At 33.5% G+C, this 12,279-nt stretch overlaps 1 protein-coding gene across 1 annotated transcript; it reads left to right on the top strand.

The window, feature by feature from the left end:
• On the top strand, window positions 5,698-12,267 carry LOC105160003 (probable protein S-acyltransferase 22). The gene is made up of 9 exons (XM_011077246.2): window positions 5,698-6,452; window positions 6,543-6,656; window positions 8,147-8,542; window positions 8,746-8,814; window positions 8,897-8,968; window positions 10,524-10,652; window positions 10,810-10,890; window positions 11,014-11,196; window positions 11,368-12,267. The coding sequence occupies exons 1-9, from the start codon at window positions 6,411-6,413 to the stop codon at window positions 12,163-12,165; spliced, it is 1,884 nt and encodes a 627-aa protein (XP_011075548.1). The 5' UTR covers window positions 5,698-6,410; the 3' UTR covers window positions 12,166-12,267.

Here is a 12,279-nt window from a genome sequence, read left to right as displayed (position 1 = left end):
AGGGAAAATAATAATATGAAAATAGTTATAATAAAAAAAATAATTTTGAAAGAGGATATTTAGAGAAAGAGAAAAAAATATAAACTAAAAATAAATAACTTTTTTTAAAAAAATAAGTTTTACCACTCGTAGATAGCGGGGGGAAATAAAAATTATTGGGTGGAAAAAAAATGAAAATTAGCATGCAACAAATAAGAGGACACCAAAGAGGTGCTCTCCCATCCTAGTACGGAGAGCACCTCTTTGGTGTCCTCTTATTTGTTGTATGTGCATTACTGGGCGTGTGTATCTACCATATATAGAGAGCAAGAAATTTTAGATGATTCGAGCATACTGAGTGGAACCCGAATATTGTAACTAGCTTAATTGTAGAGGATGTTAGACAACGTATACTTTATATTTAGCATTATCTTAGCTAGCTTTGTTAGTACATGCACTTTATAGATTGTGGCGTATCTCTTGGTCTGTCGAGGGAAACACTATCTGATTCATGATTGTTGTACTATATCTTTTCCTATTTACGAAAATTACATTTATCGAAAAAAGAGGTACTCTCCCTTAATATGTAGTACAAATAATAGGATAAATATAAGGGCTCTCTTTAAATTTGCCTTAACTACAGATACGTCCACGTTATTTAAAAAATTATAAATACTCTCCTAAAATATAAATACCCCTATAATGAGGCTATCATTGTAGGATGTACTTGTAATTTTAAGGAGTATTTATAATTTTCAAAGAACAAGGGGGTATTTATAATTATGACAAAAATTTTAGGATAGCTCGTTGTAATTTACCCTTAATAATAAGAAATAATTAGATTTTGTTTTTTAGTTCAATTTAATAAAACAAAAATTGGGATTTTGGCAACTAAAATAGATAAAGAATTTTGGTTGACAATGACTGTCTCAAGAATAAGTAGGTTAAAGTGTACTATGTAGTTTAAATTTGAGGATGTCTAATATATTAATAATCAATGAGCAACTAAATGCTTATTTCATCCTTTCTCGAGAATGGACTATTTTTAATCAAAATAATTAGATTTTTTTAATAAAAAATATTGTATTGACGATCGATCTATAACTATTCTCGTAAACGGTTTACAATCTTGGGCCATTGGATTTGTTTCCCTTTGCCATTTATGCCAAACGGTTCAATCGGACACTCTCCACATATGCTGGACAAGACTATGTTTGCGTCAGTTGTGTCAGTTAAAATCTTTATAATTGATTTATTATGGCAAATTATAAACTACACAGTAACACACCCTGCATAATTACATAAACTACCATTTAAAAAAAAAAACAGTAGTTTGTGTATTAATATCGACTTTTCTGGGAGGTGTATCTGAAATTTTTAAGAAAACATGGATAATTATATTAATAATATTGACACTTTTAGTGGGTCAATACGTAATTATCCAAAAAAAAAATTATAGATCAAGAAATGTAAACAGAATTATCCCTATCATTTATTATTTGATGTACGTCTGCATTTTCATCTTTGTACTCGGCTATTGTGTGTCGCATTCCATGAAAATGAAAATACAACAATTCAAATCTCATTGAAGGTTCGACCCGTCTGTCCAAAAATTTATATTTAGATTCAGACCCGAACCCAAATTCAGATAAAAATAAAATTATTTAAGAAAGGTCAACCCAATATCCGAAGCCTGCAAATTTTGGGGGACGAGAGAGAGAGAGAGGCGATGATTGTGTCCTTGTATTTGGATTGTAGCTCTTAAACCGGAATCTCTTTTTCAATACACCGAATTTTTTGGCTTTCTAAAATCTGCCTCAATGTTTCAAAATATTATACTTTTTGAATGAATCATTGACTCCCTCATTCCCTCCTTTATATTTTATAATCTTTTAATTTTACCCTTTAAAAAATAATATTTTTAAAATATTTTACGATTTTATGCAGAGATAGAAGATACAATACGAAGGGAATTCGTAAAAAAATTGATGAAGTGACGTGTAGGATTAAATAGTGCAAATATTTTGATGGAAAGAGGTTTAATTGAATTCGTGCGGTATTTAAAGTATTATTTGCGATAAAAATTTAAAAAAAAAAATACTTTGTGTCGAGTAGATTTAGAGGACGATCTGAGTTAACAATGATATGTCATCGTGAAATTTAGGATAAAAAATATTTTATTTTTTATTTAAAATTTTAAATGTATAGTTTTGACCCTCTTGAAATGCCCATTAAAAATATAACCATTTATATGTATAATTTCCTTCAAACTCAATTGGAAAATAAAGCTTAGACATTTGCATTTTATTTTATTATATATAATTTCTAAAATTCAATTCAATTATTAAAATAAAACAACATGGGTAATCTCAAGCCATTGATTTCTCCATGTCCGTCCCACCACTATTGTATAATACCTATTGAGGAAAAGACCTAAATAACCCCCTTATTAAGCCAAAATAACACCTAGCCCCCAAGATCCGCATCCCTGGCTCGAAATCGACCCGTATGGCAACCCGCTCTAAGGTTAGAGATCCTGATTATATTGTGTTCAAGGTTTAAGATGACTCCACGTGGACCAAGCAAAGGGTCCTATAAATACCCCCATGTCACTGTATTTATAGTAAAACACATTTATTACTTGTTATATTATTTACTACTTGAGATCGCCACTTACCGTTTCTAACTTGAGCTGACTTGGGTATGGGAGGGCCTTCGTCGAGGACCATCCCCGCTAGTCTAACGCGCTTTTGTCTTTTTAAGGGCCACCAAACATTTGGGACAATTATTCAGGATCGCGGACCACCATCTCTTGGGAGATCGCAGGTCCGGCTTGAATTGATTTTAAGTATTAAAAAAGTGTTTGTGACACTGAGTATACTTTTCGGATGATTAATGTAATTAATTTTTTTTTGACAAAAAAGAAAAAAAAACTAAATTTCTCAAAAGGAATGGAGGTGGAGGTGTGGAATACAATGAATTATCAATTAAGAAAGGGGCTAAAAAAAATAAAAAGGCATAAATACATACCGATTACCAGTTAAAAAATGAAAGTCCCAAGAACCCTCAAATTAATACATATATATATACAAATAATTAATTTAATTAATAAATGGAAAGAATATTTGATGCATAATGAAAATACAAGTGGAGAATAAGAGTATTATTGAATTTTGACTTAATGTGGTGTATATTTAATTTAATTAATTATTTCCCCAACTCACAAAGCACGATGTATCTGACAAGAAGCTGCCAAAACAAGAAAAAACATATACCCCTCTTGGGAAACCCCCACCCCCACCCTCTCACTTCATTAATGACATTTATCAATTGGTGCATAATTGGAATTTACGTCTACATTTTATATAGTTAGAGGAAATTGTACAATTTCAATTAGAGTATATCAATTATGCAATTCTAGACAATCTAATATTGTAACTTGTCCTATGGATAACCTCAATCATCCTGTTCATTTTAATATATGAAGAGTAATATGACTATTATGAAAATTTTACGTATTGGCGTCGTGCAAGATGATCATATGTTTATTATTTTTTTTTTGTACGATGGAGGTGGTTGTTTAGGGCAATGTTTTAAAATTCAGATCGTTTGTTAAATAAAAAATTAAGTGGGTTATGGGTCACTTGTTTAATCGTTGAGTCAGCCGTGGTTGAACTGGTGACGATATATTTATGTAATAAATAATTATTAATATTTTGAAAATAATATTAAATAATAAATAATATTAATACACTTAACGATCTATCTTTTTTATTTAAAAAAAATCACTATTTGTTTTTAACTTTAATAATTCAATAGGATATAGATTATAATAAAATATATTTAAAAATAAATTTATAAAGATTAAATACAAGAAATAATATCATACATTTTCAAATTTAACAGAAAATCAGATACACTAAATTATTAGAAATAATCTAACAGAATTAGCAAAATTGAGCTGAGAAGAGAAAATAGAATTTCATATTTAGAAATAACACAAAATACTTAAACTTAGCAGAAATTATCCCAAATTAACAAAAATGATCTATTATCCTTTCAAAAATAACATAAAATTAGGGTATGAACATAAATAATACACATTTCAGAAGAAAAATTAAAGATTTTATCATGTATTTACACTTGATTGTTGATCCGATCGGTTCAATCAATCCAGTACTGGGGTCACACGGTTTCACCGAGTGAACTATTGGATCAAACGGTTCTCATGAGAAAAAACAATTTTCTGGCTCCTTTGGTTTTTTGGTTCAACCGGCTCATTTTATGGCCTGGTCGGCAATTCGAACGGTCCAATCATTCGAGTCGGGTTGAGTTTTAAAATCTTGATTTGGGGATATATATAAAAGTATAAATAACAACGAGTTTTTTTTAAATTTGACATAATTATAAATATTTATTATTATTTGAAAATTTATTAATATTTTTTGCTTTTACGAGTATACTAATTCATTGGTCTCCGTTTAAATTTTATTTAATTTTTTGATGGTAAACTGATCAAACCTTCTATATGATAATTTCACTTTTTTTTTTTTTACAATTTTTCTGAAAATTCTTTTATAATTAAGCGGATAATTTCTTTTTCATCCACCTCGCCTGTTTTATTTACAATAAACTTTTAGTTATTTAAAGAAAAAATAAAACAAGGAGAAAATTGACAACTCTAGCTTCTGTTTAAGAATAACATAATTTCATTAAAGGGTATTGATAATTTTTTAAATAATAAGGAGTTATTTTTATTTATGTCAAAACTCATGGAAGTCCGTATAATTTAACTACAAATAGAACGAGAATAACAAAAAATAAAAAAGAATTTATGAGAATTGGCTAATGGGGGACAGAAAAAAAAAAAAAAAGAAAGAAAAGAAAAAGATAAGCTTGAGGACCAATCATCAATTTCTTCAAAATTACTCTATTCAAGAATAGTATGTTTGTGAAGAATCTTTACTGTGGAAGAGTTGTTGTTCAATTTATTCTCTGTCTTCTTGTAGATCCAAACTGCTTCCATTTTAGGCACTAACAACTCCCTTTTTGAGGTTTGAAAAATGGACTAAGGTTTAATATTTTGTTTAATGTTGCAAGCCCAAATGTTTTTGTTCAATTTTAAGGAAAAACATTCCATTAAGGTTTAATGAAAATAGCACCTGCCTTAATTGTGTGATAGGGTTTGAGGGAATTCTTGTTATTTAGCTATAAGTGTCTGTTTGGTCCTGTGATTGATCGACCAATCTATGTTTCAAGTGCAAAATACAATTTCTTGAGTGGTATCTATCATAGTATTTTATAGTATTAATTTGAATTCATTTAAAGTGTGTGTTCCATGGAATTTTTACTGTGTAAGAAAGGATGATTTGAAGTTGGAATGATTATGTTGGGGAGTAGAATGATAGCCAAAGAGGCATAGGAAAACAAATGGACATGAAGTGATGGACCATAAGGTAAATTCCAGAAATGGTTGCTGTTACCTCATTGTAATGTTCCTTTCAACCAAAAATTTGCATTAAAGTGCTTTTTCACCTCTATTTTTCTACTGTTAAATGCTCAGTAAAAAAAGAAAACAAGAGGACCAGAAAATCCAAGAACAAGAGAGAGGGAGAGAGAGAGAGAGAGAGAGAAGACAAGGGCCATAAATGGGGTTGTTAGAGTAAAAATTACTAGAGAGAGTGGAAGAGGGAAAAGGTTAGTAATGTACAACTGGGGGGTGTGGTGTAGGGCTGACCAGTGACCTGTGACCTGTGACAAATGATATTGGTTTTGGCCATGGAGAAAAAGGCAATGCAAGAAACAAGGGAAAAAAGTGAAAGTTAGGTTGCCAAGGACCCAAGGTAATTATAGGCTTAGAAAGCAAACTTGCCTGCCTGCCAGTCCAGCACTGCCCCTGACCTCTCCCTTTCTCTCTCTTCTCTCTCTCTCTCTCCCCCCTTGGCTACACATAGATCTTTGCTTGGCTCAAGCAAAAGACTACTCAAGAAACAAGAATAAAGAACAAAACTCATTTGCTAGCTAGAATGCCCATAAGTGGCTTTTCTTTTCCCTGCTTTCCTCTCTCTTCACCATCAATGTGTGACCTTGGTGTGGTGGGTTATAATTGAGTGAACAAGGAAAAGGGTTCTCAGCCCATTGATCATCCTCCATCTGCACATCCCACTTTCATTTGTGGGTTTTTTCTAACTTTTCAAGAGGCTACCTTTCTTGTTTTCTGATGATGGAAACTGGTTAGAGTGATGGGAAATGAGCATGCAAGATTTGTTTGGTTGCTTCTGCAGTGAGGCATTGATCTCAAATTCTGCCCTGAGAATGGGGGAAACTGGGTTTAAGCTTGGAGTTAGGAAGTGAAACAGAGCTCATTCTTCTTTCCTTTGCCTATATTTTTCTTGAAAATAGTTTCTCGATTGTAACTTCATATCAGCAAAATGAGAAAGCATGGATGGCAGCTTCCTTACCATCCACTCCAGGTATCTTTTGTTAGTTCCTCCATCTATCTGTGTATGTATATGCTTATCTTTCAAGTTCTAAGTAAAAGATGTGTGTGTGTATGCGAGCAGGTGGTAGCTGTTGCTGTATTTCTGGCATTGGGGTTTGCTTTCTATGTTTTCTTTGCTCCTTTTGTGGGAAAGCAATTGTTCCAGTACATAGTGATGGGGATTTACACTCCTCTTGTAAGCACAATTGCATCCTTATCTTAAGATTCTCTTTTTCTTTTGTAATTCAAGCTTACCTTTTCAGTGGGCTGTGAAGAATCTGAGATCTGTGGGTTCAATGCTTGTTGCCTTCTTGTTGATCTTTACTTTATTCCCTGAAATTAACATTTCCCTATATTAGCTTCCATTTTAATTGCATTTTCTGTATTCTTTTTTTCCAATTTCCACATCTAATGGGCTTCAGTTGAGAAAAGGGCACTTAAGTCACTTTCTTTGACAAGGCAAATGAGGTGCTTGTCCTCTAGCTTTTGGTGTTGTATACAAAGAGAGCCACAAGTTTCTCATTCAAAAGAATTGCAATTTTGCTTTTAAAGATTGTATTTTGTCTCTTGTTTTGATTAGCCTTGGCATTAACCGGATCCCGAGTTTGGCCTTTTGTTTTACCACATTACAGCCTTGTCTAGAGATATTAAGGTAGTAAACCTTTTCTAAGAAGTGAATGAGCACATCAGGAATGGAGAATTATCCTGACCACGCATCAACACCTCCTAATTAATGCCTTGTAGTATGTACTGAAATTCGATGGAGGGCCCTTCCTCATCCGATAATCTTCTTGCAGGCCCATGGTTAGAATTGATGGCCTCTGTGGTTGAAAAACTCCTTTCTGGTTTACTTGTATGTGTGTAGGCTGATATTCGGGGGGGTGGTGGTGGTGGTGGTTATGGATTTTGGTTTTATTGGTATTCCGTCGCATTTTCTTGTCTCTTCTTTGCAAACTCCTTTGGTAATCTTGGAGTACTATTTGGTCTGAACAGAAAGTTGCGAAGGGTGACCAAAATTCTTGTTTGGAATTAACTATACAAAATGTAGAATGCTTGGATTTGGTAAGTAGAATTAACTCTCTCTTTTGGAGGGACAGAGAACCAGGAAGCAGCAAGAATCATGGACAAGTCCTGGTTTTCTTCAATTGAGTCCCTGAAATGCAATAAATGCAAGTCATTCTTTGAAAGTTAATCGAGCAACGAGGAGAGATATGGTTCTTCCCACTTATCTCACCTGTGTGCTCATAAATTAGAATATTTCGAAATGGCTCCAGATGCTGAAGTAATTGTGCTTGATGACAGAAATATTATCTGCATCCTTGCCCATCTTCACCTTAGAATACATAGGAAACTTGATCACCAGAAGTACTTACCAGGATTCTTGCTTAAATATTAGTCAGAAGCATCTCAGAGAAGCTCATAAGGGTTGATAAGTTATTTTGAAATATTGCGAAGGTGCTTCACAAATTTTTTGTAGCTTCTGAGAAGCTATAACCAGAAAACAAATAATCTATTATTCCTAGTGACATTTGGGTCGTGCAGTGGTATCATCTCTAGTTATATGTCTTGGATGAGACAGGCAGTTATCTTCACAATGTTATATATTTATGTATTGGTGGCTGGATGAGCAAATTGACAGGACAATTGTTACAGCCCGAATCTTATGCTGTTGCTGTCATTTCTCAGCTAATATGTGCCTTCGGTCTATACATTTGGTGTGCTGGTGCTGATCCTGCTGATCCCGGAGTCTTTAGATCAAAAAAGTATCTTAATATTCTGGACCACAAAAAGCATGCCAAATTTAGGGAGTCTAAACATGGTGGAGAGTCAACTTCGTCAATTCAAGATGCCAATGCTGCAGCCATTGGTGAGGAAGCTAATGCTAAAGGAAAGATAGTTGTAGAGTCAGCAGCTGGTTGTAACACTGAACATGAAAAGAAGAATTCCTCGTCTCAGAAGAGCACCTGCTTCATAGGCATGTTGGCACTATTGCCTTGTGCTTACATTTGCAACTCACATGAAGAGTCATCTGATCAACAGAGTGAAGATGGGATGTTCTACTGTAGTTTGTGTGAAGTAGAGGTGTGCTATTAGCTTTCTGAATTTACATATAACTGTGTCGATAACATCCACCAATAATGCAATGCATTGCTATGAACTTCATGCTTGTTTCCTAGATATATCTGTGTAATATCAATCATTTCATCTTGTTAAAACATCGTCTTACCGTTTACTGTTCGTACTAGATCTGGAACCGTGTGACTAAAATGACAACCATCTTACAGGTTTTCAAGTACAGCAAGCATTGTAGAGTTTGTGACAAGTGTGTTGACCGCTTCGATCATCATTGCAGGGTAATCAGGATTTATATTGGGAGATCTTTTCGTTATTATCAAAAAGGACCTTCTAATCCCTTTCTTACTCTTTATTCGCTAGTGGCTTAACAATTGCATAGGCAAAAGGAACTACAGAAAGTTTTTCACTCTGATGGTGTCTGCCCTTCTCCTGGTATGCTCAAACATCCATTTTCTTTGTTTCCTACATGGCATTTTTATCTGAATTTATGTCGGAACCAAACAATTATGTCTATCTGCTTTGTTCACTGTGTCTAAGCCTGCTACTTTGAGATATATATAGGTCGATCTTTTATAATATAAGTAGGAAGCAGGACTCGCTAATTCAAGCGTAAGCTTTATCACTCTTGTCATACAATTAAACAACTAGCCTCTGTTTCCTAAAAGGACTTGGTAGATGCTGAAAGTTGGAGTTATTTAATTTTTTATTATTAAAAAAATAAATAAATAATATTATTGTAATTTTTTTAATTATATAATAAAAATAAATCACGACTCGTCAATAAAATATACCGAAAAATGCAAAAGTAGTCGGGATTGGATTTTAAATCTCGACTCCAAGTGCCCCACTTTAAAGGAGGGCTGGCAGCTGTATATATATACATATATTATATATATATAATATGTATATATATTATATATTTGTAATATATATATTTATATATGATATATATGTAAATATATATGTATATATATATTATATATTTGTATATGTATATATGATATATATTATATATATGTTTATATATATATGATATATATGTAAATATATATTATATATTTATATAATATATATATGTATATATAATATATAATATATTATATATACGTATATATATAATATATATAAAAATTAAATCACGACTTGGGTGTTTTCCTTTTTTTTTTTCGTTTAAATAAATTTATATATAATTAATTTTAAAAACATACTAAAATCCAAAAAATAATAAAATTAACATTGCATTAACTTAAAAAATTACAATTAAGGGTACAAATGTAATAGTTATTTATTTTGTACAATTATAAAAAATTATATTAAATGTATAAATGTAAAAGTGTACATTTTTGTACAATTGTAAAAAATACAAAAAGTATACAATTAATCCTGACTACCCAGTACTGGCATATCTAATTGTTGAAGAATTTCTTCATTGGGCTTGTTGTCGTGCACGCGTTTGCACCCAATCCATCTCGTTGTGAATACGTGTTGTTTGATATATACATATATATATTATATATATACATATATAATATATATCATATATATATAAACATATATATACATATATATTACAAATATATAATATATATAAACATATATATAATATATATCATATATACATATTACAAATATATAATATATATAAACATATATTATATATAATATATATATATATATATATATATACAAAGGGCTGGCAGTTGCCGGCCCTCCTTTAGAGTGGGGCACATCAAGTCGGGACTTTAAAGGAGGGCTGGCAACTTGCAGTCGGCATTTTTTCGGTATATTTTATTGATGAAAAATCACGACTCGTCATATTTTTATTATATAATTAAAAAAAATATAATAATATAATTTTTTTTTAATAATAAAAAATTAAATAACTCCTGAAAGTCGCGTCAAAACTCAGTGTTTGATTTCAGTTTTCTTGTTAAATTGATAATAACATCTTTTAAATGGTTTGTGCACCTTGGATTTGAGATTGCAGCTTATACTTCAATGGTCAACTGGAATCCTTGTACTTGTCCTCTGTTTTATTGAGAAGAAGCGATTTGCTACTGACATCAGCTCCAAGTTAGGAAGCAGCTTTACCGTAGTTCCCTTTGTAATTGTTGTGGTGAGTATTTGTCTCTTTCCTTCAATCATTGTCTTTCACTGCCATTTTTTGTGGTCAACCTCCATGAGAAGGATATCAGATTGGGTCTAGTGAAGTGAGTCAATTTAAATAAATTCTATGTTCCCAAATAACGCTCTAACCTTTATATTTTTTACAGGCAGTCTGCACCATATTGGCCATGATTGCAACCTTGCCGCTTGCTCAGCTCTTCTTCTTTCACATTCTTCTGATCAAGAAGGTGCGCGTTTGCATTCAAGTATTCGTGTACTTTTCCTTGTTTTGCTTCAAATATTAAAGATTGTAAGTTGCTTGGAAATTTATAATTTGTTTGGGGCTCATAATTGAAATGGTGGGATAACAGGGAATAAGCACATATGATTACATTATAGCTCTAAGGGAGCAAGAGCAACAAGGTGCTGGAGGTCAGCAAAGTCCCCAGATGTCTCCTGCTAGCTCTCTTACTGGATTAAGCAGTGCAAGCTCCTTCAACACCTTCCATCGAGCAGCATGGTGCACGCCACCACGGCTGTTTGTTGAAGATCAGGTGCAATTTCTTATGAAGAATCATCTTATAAGATTCATCCATGAAGAAGATGCTTCCTTGATTGGTTTTCATATTTTCGTTCATTGCTTGTTACTTCTCCCAAGAACTCTTTACTGATCATGTTGATTAACATTTAACTATTAAGGCCTGTGTATCTGGTTTTACTTGCAGTTTGATGTAGTACCTGCCGACAATGGATCTGTGAGTTCACTTGGTAAAAGGACAATGGTCGAGGAACAAATGAAGAAAAAGAATCCTGCAGCTGTAAAGATCAGCCCGTGGACGTTGGCACGTTTGAATGCAGAAGATGTGTCAAAGGCTGCTGCAGAGGCAAGGAAGAAGTCCAAGATTCTGCGGCCTGTGGTAAGGCGTGAAACGAATTATGCCCACGAAACAGACAGCAGTTTCGGCAGCAGTGGCCGGCGGATGGCCATGAGGCCCGACAACAATAGAAAGCGAGGGAGCAGGCGAATTCGCCTCCCGGCAGAGATGCCTCTTGAACCTCTATCAAAGCTTCCAGCATCAGACGTCCAAAACAGTAGAAATCATCTTATGATCACCGAGACATCAACCAGCTTCGCCCCTCTACAGCTTGAAGGCCGGAGTGATTTCAGGGCAAGCAGAGCTATCCCGGGCTCAGTTGGTATTGTTGCTTCTTCGCCCGAGAGTAGCTTCGATTCTCCCGATCTTCATCCTTTTCGGGTCTCCTCATCAGGAGCTGAAGAGGCAAGGAGACTAGTTGGCCTATCTTCTGCTGCTATGGCTACTCAAAAAGACATTCCTTTGTCAAGATCCACTAGTGATGGATACGATGCATCTGGCGGTGAAGACAGTGATCGTGTACCTACAAGAATTCAACATAGATCAAATAACTGGAGTAGCCTACTATTCGGGTCTGAACCAGACAGAAACATGTCAAAATTCATGCCACCGTCTTCATCGACATTGTCAAACCATAGGAAGCTTTAATGAAGTAAGAAAATGCAGATTCTTGAGATTTTTTGATTTGTTGACCGAAGCTAAGACACAGTTCCCCGCCTACTATTGCTATCTTTACAAGGTGGTTACAAAGATATAATCCTT

The sequence above is a fragment of the Sesamum indicum genome, linkage group LG4 (genome assembly GCF_000512975.1).
Source record: "Sesamum indicum cultivar Zhongzhi No. 13 linkage group LG4, S_indicum_v1.0, whole genome shotgun sequence".
In the NCBI taxonomy this organism is placed as follows: Eukaryota; Viridiplantae; Streptophyta; class Magnoliopsida; order Lamiales; family Pedaliaceae; genus Sesamum; species Sesamum indicum.
Note: the sequence above shows the minus strand (reverse complement) of the source record. Positions and strands in the feature narration are given on the sequence as shown.

Excerpts from the sequence above, each read along its gene's own strand:
- LOC105160003 (XM_011077246.2), top strand. The coding sequence starts at position 6,411 with ATGAGAAAGCATGGATGGCAGCTTCCTTACCATCCACTCCAG. Across the intron at positions 6,657-8,146 it reads TGGGGATTTACACTCCTCTT|CTAATATGTGCCTTCGGTCT; the intron begins GTAAGCACAATT and ends GTCATTTCTCAG. Across the intron at positions 8,543-8,745 it reads GTAGTTTGTGTGAAGTAGAG|GTTTTCAAGTACAGCAAGCA; the intron begins GTGTGCTATTAG and ends ACCATCTTACAG.